Raw genomic sequence first — 12173 nt, 5'->3', positions numbered from 1 at the left:
TTAAACGTATGAATGTGCTTGTTGGCCAGTAAAATGTTACAAGAACAGGCACGGGACGACTGGATTTCCCAGATGGGCTAAGATTTGTAACCGCTAGACTAAATAGACTAATTTAATGAGATGGCGAGGACCGACTGCCCAGCATTCTTACTGGCAGGCCTCCTCAGTCCGGCAACAGGAAAGCCCAGGCAGAGCTTGGGCAGTGTTCAAGAGGTTGTAATATATGCATATATGTAATATATGTAATGATAGGTGGCCTAGCCTGTGGTATTGTCAGAAGTAAATAGAGGACTGGGGTGTCAGTCAGACCTACAACCCAGCAGCTAGCTGACTGGCCGCAGCCCCCACCTTTAGTGGCTCGCTCGTAGCACTCTTGGAGAGGATGTGCCGTGCGGAACTCTACCTTGGCAGCCCCACCCCTCCCCAGAGTGGGGAGAAGGTGGTCTTGTGGATTGTGTGGGTGGGCGCAGTGTTCGCCACTCAACAGTTAGCTAGCCATTTCAGCTAGGGGTAAAAATAAAGATAAGAGTCTTCATCACTCAGGACAGCCTCCAGAGACGTTTCTAGTAAGTATAAAAATCATTACGACTGACTATAAAGTAGTTAAATGTTAGAACCGTGTTAAGCGTTGCTCACTCTTCTTGAAACATGCTATGCGATTTCTCATATTTGGGTAAAAATTGTGTTTTTGCCTTGTTTTTGCCTTAAGCATGATGACTTTTGTGACTCTATCAACTATTCAAAAGTTGGAAAAAGAAACCAACAGTGACCATAAAAGCCTTTTTGAAGTGGCCCTGCTCTTCCTTTTTTTTTTTTTTTTAAAAAATAGTATAGTGTCCAGCATCTAAAAATGCTGCTGCCATTCATTAACATTGCCAAGGTGATAGTGTATCAGGGTTTTTTGTTTCCTTTTGTTTGTTTTCAAAACAGGGTTTCTCTGTAGCTTTGGAGTCTATCCTGGAACTAGCTCTTGTAGACCAGGCTGGCCCTGAACTCACAGAGATCTGCCTGCCTCTGCCTCCCGAGTGCTGGGATTAAAAGCGCATGCCACCACCACCACCGAGCCTGTATCGGTGTTCTTTATCAGAGTATGGTAAAAAAAAAAAAAAAAGGGTGTGAGACAGAGCTGCAGGAGGCTGCTTAGTTGACTGCTTGTGCAGACTCCTTGATGTCTGTGTACGTATGTATGAGTGTGATGGAGTGTGATAGTCCGTGTGTGACGTTATCACGCCCCTAGTGCCTATTGATGGTATGTCTGTGTAAGTATGAGTGTGATGGAGTGTGGTAGTCCATGGATGACATCACCACTCCCCTACCGCCGTTCCTTCTTGCTCTCAGCCCTGCTTTCCCTTTTGACTCAACTTGTCTCCACCTCGGGACGCACAGGGATTTTGCAGGCAGTTTTGAGCTGACCTTTCCTCTTTTGTTCTCCTCTTCTTCCCCTGTGTGGAGCCAGGTCAGCTTCTCTAAAATTAAGAGCCCTTTGAAGCTGTGAGGCTCAGGCTTCATAGTTGGGCTCTGTGGCTTAGCCTCCCTCCCACTTTACTTGGGCTTCAAAACTTCTGCTTCTCACTGTCACGTGGACACTGTTCCAGACAGGCCAGCTTATGCACAAGTCCCTAACAGCCTAAGTAGCTCCACGCTCTTACTCCCTGCACAACGTTATTCCTTCCTGAGTTTTAAAGCTCTTTGTTTGTTTTTATCCGACATCAAATTCCAGCTTTGGACCATTCTTGAGTCTCATCCTTCTGACTCCTTTAACCAAAGGGAACATGCCCTCCCCGCCATGCACATGACACTGACACATTCACTGCCCTATGTTCCGAGCCCTCTGGGATGCCCCGTCCCTACTGCCCCCACACAGGCTGTGCCAGCTATGTTCCCCTTTGTCCCACACCCTACAAAATCCTCCATTACAACCCTTGCCTGTGGCTTCCCAGATCCTACATACCCAAGCCACACGGTGCATCGCGGTGCTGCTGACAGCCGCTTCCACCACACCGCATGTAATCCATGGGCTACAGGAGATGCTCAGTGAGTCCCTGTGACATAACCAAATGACCACGATGCTTGGCAATCACATTTTCTTAAACAGTGAACTGATTAGTGTAGAGAGTCCTGAACAGTCTGTGCCCTCCTAGTGCCTGCGTGGTATCGGGCACACAGATGAATAAGAGGTGAAGAAATGGTTGTTGAACGACTTATCTGACCAGCCAACTGTGTGGGAGAACTGTGGACGCTGAGGAAAGTGTTAGGCACCACCACCTTTTCACAAGTGTAGGGCCCTTATCCAGAATTTTAGGTAACATGGCTGTCACATTTTGACCCTGAACAAGGTCTTCTCAGTGGGTGACTTGTACGCCGTGCTGTGCCATCTGAGTCTGCCGTGGCCGATAGGGTAGCCAGCCTGACAGGATACAATAGGATACAAACACATGGCATGTCACCACACTTGTAGGACGGTGAATTCACATCTCATGAAGCGCCCCACGATTTCAGTTGTTACCACTTAATATTCACTGAACGTCGTCGGCACGGCACTTTCGTACTCAGGAAAAATAATAGAGGTGGCACGGTCTTGTGCAGTGGGCTTTGTTCACTGTAATTAGTTGGTGATAGAACGGTGTTGATACAGCGCCTCAGCGGTTACAGGGAAGTGGTGCCCTCAGGGCAAATGGGAACAGATTTATACTCCCGGTTCCGCTCGCCACACCCCTTCAGTTCGGTGGCGGTTCTGGGGTGTGATGGCATGCTTCGTCAGCACATAGTTTCAGGGAGAAGAGAGCAGCTCGCTTTGGAAGCATGTTAGCTAGACTGGACATCTTTTACTTTGGTTTTGTGTGGTCTCTGGAATCCCAGCCCCTTTGTTCCCCTTTGCAGCAGGTACTCCTCGAGGCTCTGCCTGGAGGCTGGAGTTGCCACTTCGTAGATCTTCTTTAGAGCCCCACTGGTTAGTTCTGGGTGGATCCGGGCTGCAGTTAACTTTGGGAACAGATTGGGAAGTTGAAACATTAGCACCGAGGCATGATGACGCTTGCCCACAGGCCTAGCACTAGGGAGAAAGAGGAGGGAGTTACAAGATTCAGCACAAGCCTTGCCTATGTAGCAACACATTCAAAGTCGACCTGGGTCAAATTAGACGCTGTTTGAGAAAGACAGAGACAGAGAAATGGGGGTGGGGAGGTAGGAAATGCTGAATTGTTTTTCTGGAGCCCTGTAGCTGTTGGAGCTGGCCCTCTCTCTATACACGAGGAAAGGAGGAAGACTAGCCATATTCTCACAGGACAGATGCAGTAACAGCACACGTCCCTAGTCAGGGCCTCTTGGCTTGTCAATGGAATTAGCCCCTCTCCAGAGACGCACATTTAAAATCACAAGCTTGTGCTTATGACTTAAAATCTTTACAAAAAAAGCCGTAATGTCCAGTAATATTTTTAAAAACCAAACTTTTATGTTGTTCTTTCCCTTGGTGCACTCTAATGTGCCTGTTAAGGTTTTGAGAGACTTAATATGGTGGTAAATTTTATGAGAATTGAGGGTCTCTTTAAATTTTATTGGTTGACAGAGTTTAGGGGGTTGAATTACTGGCATTTTATCATTAATTTTTTATTGCATTTTGTTTAGTTATTTGTGTGTGTGCATGCACAACATGCATGTGCGTGTGTGTGTGTGTGTGTGTGTGTAGTGTGGTGCATGTGTGTAGATATGGAGGCAGAGGACAGCTTCCTGGAGTCAGTTGTCTCCCTCTGCAATGCGGGTCACATGGACTGAGTTCTAGCTGTCAGACCTAGCAGAAAGCGCCTTCAGCCGAGCCATCTCTGTGGCCCACATCTCATCATTGTAAAAGTCACCGTATTCTTCAGGTTCAGGTGACTTCCAGAGCTAAGTGGATGCAAAGAGAAGTGAGTTGAGAGCTCCAGAACCTGAATGCTAGCTCTGGTTCTGACCCCTCAGGGAAGCGCCAGTCATTTTACACCAGTCAGTGTTTAGCAGAGTGCGAGATGCGTTATTATTGCTGTTGGGCGAGATGTGTTAGAGTGGCCAAAGCTCAGATAAAAATTATTTTAATGTGTAATTGAAAAATATGACAAACATGACAACATAGATACTACTCTTCAGGTACAAATTAAAAGTAAATTTGTGTGAGACTGCAAGACCCTTAAAAATTTGAACAGGAAAAGGGAAGAAGGCATGTAAAGCAGATGCTGATAGAAGACACAGGTTTGGTCAAGCTGAGTCTTTTCCACTCTAAAATCTCTGTAATCCTTAGCCTAGTTCTTATTTTTTTGTTTTCTTGCTTGCTTTAAAATTATTTTTATGTGTCTGAGTGTATTGTTTGTACGCCTATCTTGGTACCATGTGCATGTCTGATGTCCAAGGAGGCCAGAAGGGGGCATCTGGAGCCCCTTGAACTAGAGTTAGGTGACTGTGAGCTGCTGTGTGGGTGCTGGGAATTGAACCCCAGTCCTCTAGAAGAGCAACCGGTGCTCTTGAGTGCTATGCCCTCCTTCCAGCCCCAACCCTTATGTGTTTTTATTGTTATGCTTGCAGGTTTTGCGTCTGTCTTTATCTCGCAGAATGTCTAGTTCTGATGGCATAACAGCACACGAATAATTTTAGCTTTCATGGGATCTGAACTATTTTATGTTAAAAACGAACACTTTAATGTCACGGAAGGCTTTTGAAGATAAAGTCAGCACATTACATAAGCGTGATATGATGGGCTTGGAGTGTAAGAGGAGATGATAAATACATCGAGATCCCATTAAAGTGCTTGATAAGGGGGACACTCTGCTCTCACACTGATGAGAGGCTAATTGTATACACAAGGGCTCATGGTCTAAAGAATAAATCCATACCGTGTGATAAGGGCTTTTCCTAAAGATGTATCAATGAGGCTTGCAATTCTGTATGAATTAGTAACTAGGAGAAAAAACAGATACGGTCAAAAGAATGTAATGAAAGCAGTGCTATTACGGTATGGAGGGTGGTGGTAGAAAACACCAATGTGCCAGTATAAAATAATGGAATACTTCATTTGCTTGAATGTACAGCATTTGGTTAAGCTTTAGAAATAACACTTGAGACTTGGCACAAAATGGGTATAGGCTGGGGCTGGAGAGGTGTGCAATGGTTCAGAAAGAGCATTTGCTACTCTTACAGAGGACCTAGGTTCTGTTTCCAGCACCCACATGGGAATTTGACTTCTTCTGCTCTCAGAGGGAACCAGACAGACGTGTAGTGTACAAACATATGTAAAGGCAAAGCATTCATACATAGAAAACAAGACAAGGCTGGGCATTGGTGATGCACGCCATTTAATCCCAGCACTCAGGAGGCAGAGGCAGGCCAATCCCTGTGAGTTCGAGGCCAGCCTGGTCTACAGAGTGCATTCCAGGGCAGGTTCCAAAATTACACAGAGAAACCCTGTCTCAAAAAAATCAAAACAAAGCAAACAAACAAAAAAAGACAAAGCAATAAAATGGGGAATTAAGTGGAGATGAGTTTGAGATGTTCACTTGGCCCTCTCCATGGTCTGGAGTAGCGCTTGTTTTTCCAGGAATGGCTCCCTGTTCTGTGAACTCACACACACCATGAATTTGACACTACAAATGGAAGGGTTCCAACCAATGTGTTTGCACTAGGACAGGTTCTCCAGGGTTCTGAAGTCACTAGGTTCCCTGTCACATGCAGGAAAACTGGATAAACCGGCCACTCAACCAGACTAAGGATTACAGGGTACCACAGAGTATGTTTTCAAATATTTGGAGAACTGTTGTGTGGAAAAGCAACTGGCTTCTTACTCTCCAATTATTTCAGAATGCAGACTGAGGACCAAGAAGCAGTGACATCAGGAAAAAACTTTTCAGAGTGGATTCTGTGTCCATTATTATGTTATATGTTATGTGTGAGAGAGATCCTTTTATTTTCATATGTATGTGCATATTGTATACATTTGAACATATATGTGGTAATGGGCACCATTATATTCCCTTTTTTCTAGATAAAGCAACCAAGCAAAGGGTTAAGTCTCTAATTGTGATTTTTCACCATGTATGGTTTGGATCTGAAATGTCTCAAAGGCCATTTGCTCTGTTCAAAGTTAGTTTGCTCGCCTGTGGTGCATCTGTAGGAGGTGTACCCTATTGGAAGGGAGGGAGGCCATGGGAGGCATATCCTTGAAACAGTGAGACCCTGTACCCTTCTCTCTGTCTCTGTTACTCACCACATACTCCCTGCCATGATGCCTGGCCTTCACACAAGCCCACAGCAACAGGCCCCTGAACTGAAACCCCTGCAGTTGGGAGGCACAGGAAACTTTTCTCCCATTCAGGTTATTCATTGACCGTGTGCTGACACACACTCTCCTACCTGTGGAGTGGGATTTAGAGCCCTGTCGTCTGGCTCCGAAGCCACACTTACTTCCTTTGTGATTCTGCCTTGGACTTGACAGTTCATATTTCCGCAGCAGCATAGCAAATTAGGCATTGGTATTCTCATTTTATAGACGGGGAGAAACAAAGCTCAAAGGAATTCAGAAACTCGCCCACAACAAATGACTCCATTAGGATTGCAATTCAGTAGCATCCCCGAGCCATGTGCCTTTCCCTAGAGATGCAGAATCTGGAGCTAAAATCTTTTATGGGGGGAGTAAATTTTTTTTTTATTCTTTGAACATTCCATACATTTGTACCATGTGTATTGTACTTATCTATGCAACACTACTTCCCTCGGGCCTCCCCCCCCCTCAGCTTACCATCCTTTTTTATTTTTATTTTTTGTTATTAATAATCTTCTGAGTCCCATTATTGCTTCCCACATACACGTTGGTGTCCAGTTTTTCATTGAAGTACTAACAACCTAACAGTGGCCACATCGCCAAAGGAGGGTAACTCTTTCTTCTTCATCTGCCATAGGTTGCCAGGAGCTGCTCCAGTAGGGAAAGACCTCTACCATCCATGCTAGAATCTCCACTTGTTTGCTCTTAGACAGGTCTTGAGTGGTTAGCCATAGCTGCTGTGAGGTGGTGTGTGTAGCAGCCAGATCATGTCTGGAAGTCAGCATTTCACGGCTCTCTGGACATTCTGCCTGTTCTGAAATTCTTTAAGCTCCCTCTGCTTTTAAGTTCCTGAGCCATGGATGGTGAGGGCTCGAAGAGATGGCCTATCCATAGTCAAACACTGAGTTACCGATGCTCAGCACATTGACTAGTTACAAGCTTCTGCATTAACCACCGTCCACCGCAAAAGAGGCTTCTCTGACCAAAGTTAAGAGCAGCGCAAATCTATAGGTAGAACTACAGTGGTTTGTCTGAATGGAACCAAAACTACCCAAAGAATAGAACTTCAGCTACACTGGGAGAAGAGAAGGGGGCTTGAGAGCTCCCTTTCCTTTGGGATGGGAATTTATGTTAGCTAGGCAGGGAATGAACAGAGAGTATTTAAGCATTGTATAAAGTATCGAACCAGACACTTCCATAAGATCTTGCTCTTCTTGGGGTTTTATGATACTTGGGGGTTTATCTTGTTTGTCATTGTTTTGTTTCCGTCTTTCCATGTCATCTTGTTTCCCCCTGGGAGTACTCAGAAATATGTGCAAATCTCACTCTGATATCTGAATCTGGCCCTGGGGCTTCCAGGGCGTTTTGGTAAAATACTCACTTCCTTGGATACTTGACACAATGCTTAAGGGAAAATGTCGGGTCATCTGAGAAGTCAGTCAGTGGCAAAGCTGTTGAGTACAAAGGAAAATGGAGGGAGTGTGTGTCTTCCCACGAGTGGGTCTGCCTCCTGTAGAGGTCCCCATGGACATTCTTTGTAGCAAGAGTGTCTGTCTGTCTTGACTTGCCTTCCTAAAGCATCTATCAGATGCCCAGTTGGGAAGCACCAGTTTCCCCCAGGGTTGTCCCAGCCTTAGTTATCGCCTCTGAGATTTACTGTACCAGGCATCTTATTGTCGGTTTGGGAGTCCGCGGGTGGAGATACCGTCCTGCCCCTGACTCCCAGGTGATATTCATCAAGGTGTAGTAGGGTGTAGCCGTGGCATGGTGCCCTGTCCTATCTTCTGCAGCCATCTTCTGCTTTGAACTTGATGTTGTAGAAAAGGACCCGAGGGTCTCCAGGTCAGAGTGTGTGTATCCATTTTGTATTTGTTTTTATCTTCCCCACGACCCTAACCCCTTTTTTTTCAATCATTCCTCTATGTATCCCCCAAATGTGTGACATTTCTCTCAGATAATGTCACGCCCATAATGTCCGTGGGTGAGGTGTCCCTGCGCCTCTTTCTGTCTGATTTGGCCTCTTCATCTCATTCTGGATCAAAGTGGAGGTGAGGAATTTTCTCTCTTTTGCTTGTCCCCACCCTATTTTTATTACCTTGGATTCCATGCATTAATTCTGGCCATGCACATGTTTCTCTGCAGGATGTGGGAGGGTGCAGAAGAAGGGTGAAGTGACTTGAAAAGTGAGTGGCATTTCCCATGGTTTCACAGAGTTCACTGTCCAACATGTAGTCAAGATGGCAGAAACGATCTGTACAGTTATTGGGTGTGTTCATGCTTGCGTAGACTAAAGGGGTCTGTTCACAATGGCATGTGCTACCTTCTGTCCACCTAGTTCAAAATGATGTCGTTAAGGACCCCCTGACATACTGAAGTGGACTTCCGAGTATTTTGACGCAGTACCCTTGCCTGTATCTTGGCAGAATTACAGAGGAGGGCCGTGTCTGATATATTGGTTAAATTAGCACAGGGAAAGAAAGATATGTGCACACAGACCCGTGCACACTCCCAACATTTAACTTACTTCTAATGACCCAATAATAAAGTCTTCTTCAAATGGCAGTCGATTGGGTCTGGAAGCAGCAGTTCCATTAGAGTGAGCTGCAGAATTTTCTGTCTAGGAGCCACACCTGTCCCTTCCAGAGGAAAACACAGTCGGCTACAGTGGAAGAGTCACCCATCCTCTGGGAGAGCTACTTCCACAGACAGGAGATGTTGCTAAGACAGGAACCACTGAGCCTGAGGGGGGAGTTGAGTGACAGAAAGAAGGCTCTATTCTTTCCTATGTTAAAAGATAAAGTGTCCTGGAATATAAGAAGGCTAGCAGGTGAGATGAGTGGGCTAGTAAACTTTCTCCGTGGTAGCAGCATATTCTGCAGGAAGAACACACCTTTACAATGTACTTTGCACTAGTTAAACTGTTTGGGGGTTTCTGATTGGCTTGACTCCCATAACTGCGACCCAGCTCCTGATTCCCTCTTGTTCTTCTCCTTTCTTCTTTACTTTGCTTCTTTGACCAAGATGAAAAGATTAAGCTAACATGGAAGAAATTTAAGGATTCTCTAGGCTGCATACGAATGTCTTTATTTTCTTACCTCAATTACCTTGTTAAATAGATTGTTTCTTTAAAAAGACAGAGAAAGAGAATGACATTAAGCAAATCCTGCAGAGGCATTCTGCATCAGAGGTTTGCACGTGTTTCCCCGTGTTCTCTGATGCTTGCCGACTCTCAAGGGTGGGGCTGTGATGTAAAACATGGGGTTCCTTGTTTAATGTCTTACACTCCAGTCCCCACGGTGCCTACTTGCTTCTCTGGTGACCTTCTCTTCGCCTTTGTCACTGCTGCTTTCTCTCTGGGGTCCAGCAATAAGTGCACATGGCTACAGAGAAATTAAAGGATGCTGTCGGCGGAGAGTTGATACAGCTAAACCATCCTTAACGTAGGGACAGACCTCTTAAATAATTGAAACTGTTTGCTCTGAGAGTCAGATTTGCATTTCTTTACCAAGTTTATTTAGCACACTTTGTTACACTCAATTAAACAAAAGTGTTCTGTTTCATTTTCTTTGCTGTGGGTTGATCTCTTTGCCTTTGGTTCTTACGTCCCTTGTGTAATTTCACAGTGCTTGGGTCTCCGGATCGGTACACGTATTAATGCATACAGAGATATATTCAAATGCATTAGAGGACATGCCGTTTGTACTAAAGAGACTCTGTGCCCAGGGTATCTGAGGGTCCTTGTAACCTAAGGTGTAACTTGGGCTACAGGTAATTCCTGGTGGGAAAGACTTCACGAAGTTCTTCTGGCATGCCTTGTGCTAAAGCCCTGTTAGGAGCATCCCTTTGCCTCTCTACAACTTGAGCAGCGAACCTCTTAGCAAAAATCCGAAGACTTGGGTGCTGAGTGAGTCAGGAAAGGAAACAGAACATGCAGTGCAGTCTCCGCAGCTCAGCTGACAGCACACGCAGGCTGCTCTCTGGAAATTAATTCATTGCTTAAGCCGTGCATGTTTAAGAACGAATAAGTGAGTTGCCCCCTTCCTAATGAGTGCTGGGATCAGTAGGAACATGATGAGAGAGAAAAGGCAGACATTTGCTTCCTCAGTTGGGGCTCAATATCCAGAAACTTCAGTATTAATCACTATCAGTTGCTTGGGTTTTTTTTTTTTCTTTTTTTTCCCGGCTTTCCTTTTAATTTTTTTCCTACCAGGTAAGTAACACATTTTGGATTCTCCTAGTGGGACTGTACAGGAGGAATGCTGTCTTCTCCCCATCCCCCAGGGGCCCTTCTGTCCTTAGGCTGGATTGTTTGGGTGTGTGCACAACGACAGTCGATATGTACGTGTGATGACTATCTCGAGGGTTCTAACGTGTTTAACTGTTACGGGATCTGTTATGTCTACTTTAGGGTCGACCCCATCCCATATGACACTCCAAAACCAGCGGGCCACACGCGGTTTGTCTGCATCTCAGACACACACTCCAGAACAGATGGTATCCAGATGCCTTATGGGGACATCCTTCTCCACACAGGCGATTTCACCGAGCTGGGACTGCCCTCAGAGGTTAAGAAGTTTAATGACTGGTTAGGTAAGGAATGATTGCGTTCTGGCGGCCCCAATTAACCTTTCCCGGTCTGAGTGTCACTCACTGCGTCCTAATTGAATTAGAGCACTTGGAAACCAGCTCAGCCGTTTCTTGTATGATATGCCGTGGTGTCTAGCTTTAATCCAATTTTGTTAATTAAAGATGAATTTTTAGATATTTAATTTTACTGTGCATCTTTCGGTGCCTGGCCTCGACAGCTCTGGGGCAAAGAGATGGGAAGCTTTGAAACCGATCTCCGTTCCCTCATCTTGCTTTAATGAGGACATTCATTGGCACACACAAGGCTTAGAATCATGTTTTTAATTCATTGGCTCTAGTCTTTCCAAGGTATTATAATCAAAGATGTACAAATGGCCTAGCAGTAAGAGAATACTTCTCGGTAACTAGAATCCGTCTAGAGGTTGTGAAAGTCCCTCTCGGAAGCCCAGTCCCTCCTGAGCACTGTCCTGTCCACAGCAGCTCTCTGCAGTGGCCTGCACCCTGGCCAGGACTTTGCAGACATCCTCCGCCCCAACACACTCCTGAAACAGAATATTAGACTTTCCTGAACACAGGGGATGGACCCACAGGTTCACAATTCAGCAAAACACTGGGTCCTGGGAGGACAGCTGCCAGATATTAGCACAGCAAGGCCACCCTGGAGGTATTCACACCTGTGTGAGAAGAGCGCTCTAGGGCTGGGGTACAACCCAGTGGTAGAGTACCTGCCTACCACCTGCTCATCTGCAAGCTGCTGGGCTCAGTCCCCAGGCCATAAAGGAAATAAAAAATATAAATAAAGTAAAAAACAAAGAAGGGTAGAGAATTTCTGAAGACACTAAAGAAGTATGTATTGTTTCAAGCAGAAACTCGTTCCAGAAGAATAATGTCATGAATATTATGTGAGCAATGAAAATGTCTCAGGAGATTTAGGCAGAAACTTTTTGTTTGTTTGTTTGTTTATTATCAAACTTAAGCAAGGTATGAGAAAGTTCTAAGTTGTTGATTAGAGATGATAAAATATGTGTGATAATTGATAAATAATGCTTAGAATGTTTAAAATATATTAAGAATGAATAATAAGCTTAACTATGAGCAGTTTGCTTTTTCTGGTGTTCATGCATGCATATCAGCTTGTATATAACTGTCATCAGAGTACAAAGCTCCATCATTCTTGGCTACTTTCATTTGACAATGTTGGCAAGACTAAACATTTTAGTGTATTTCCCGTATTTATCCCTTTTAAGGACAGTGTAACAAACTGATTATACTTTTTATTTCGTAAGACATGTATTTACAAACAAAC

The 12173-nt window shown here is 44.9% G+C and overlaps 1 protein-coding gene across 4 annotated transcripts in view; it reads left to right on the top strand.

The window, feature by feature from the left end:
- Positions 1 to 12173, top strand: part of Mpped2 (metallophosphoesterase domain containing 2) — a 177435-nt gene that overhangs the window by 40939 nt on the left and 124323 nt on the right. For 2 of the 4 annotated variants that reach the window (XM_050147023.1, XM_050147024.1), the window contains exon 3: positions 10689 to 10870. The exons of 1 other annotated variant lie outside the window; for it this stretch is intronic. In XM_050147023.1, the coding sequence (XP_050002980.1) occupies positions 10689 to 10870 (182 nt within the window). Of the gene's footprint in view, positions 1 to 10688; positions 10871 to 12173 lie in introns of those variants that run through there. One more of the 4 variants, XM_050147026.1, reaches the window with a different exon arrangement.

The sequence above is a fragment of the Alexandromys fortis genome, unplaced genomic scaffold (assembly GCF_014885135.2).
Source record: "Alexandromys fortis isolate MF-2015 unplaced genomic scaffold, M_Fortis_MF-2015_v1.1 scaffold_12, whole genome shotgun sequence".
Lineage (NCBI taxonomy): Eukaryota > Metazoa > Chordata > Mammalia > Rodentia > Cricetidae > Alexandromys > Alexandromys fortis.
Note: the sequence above shows the minus strand (reverse complement) of the source record. Positions and strands in the feature narration are given on the sequence as shown.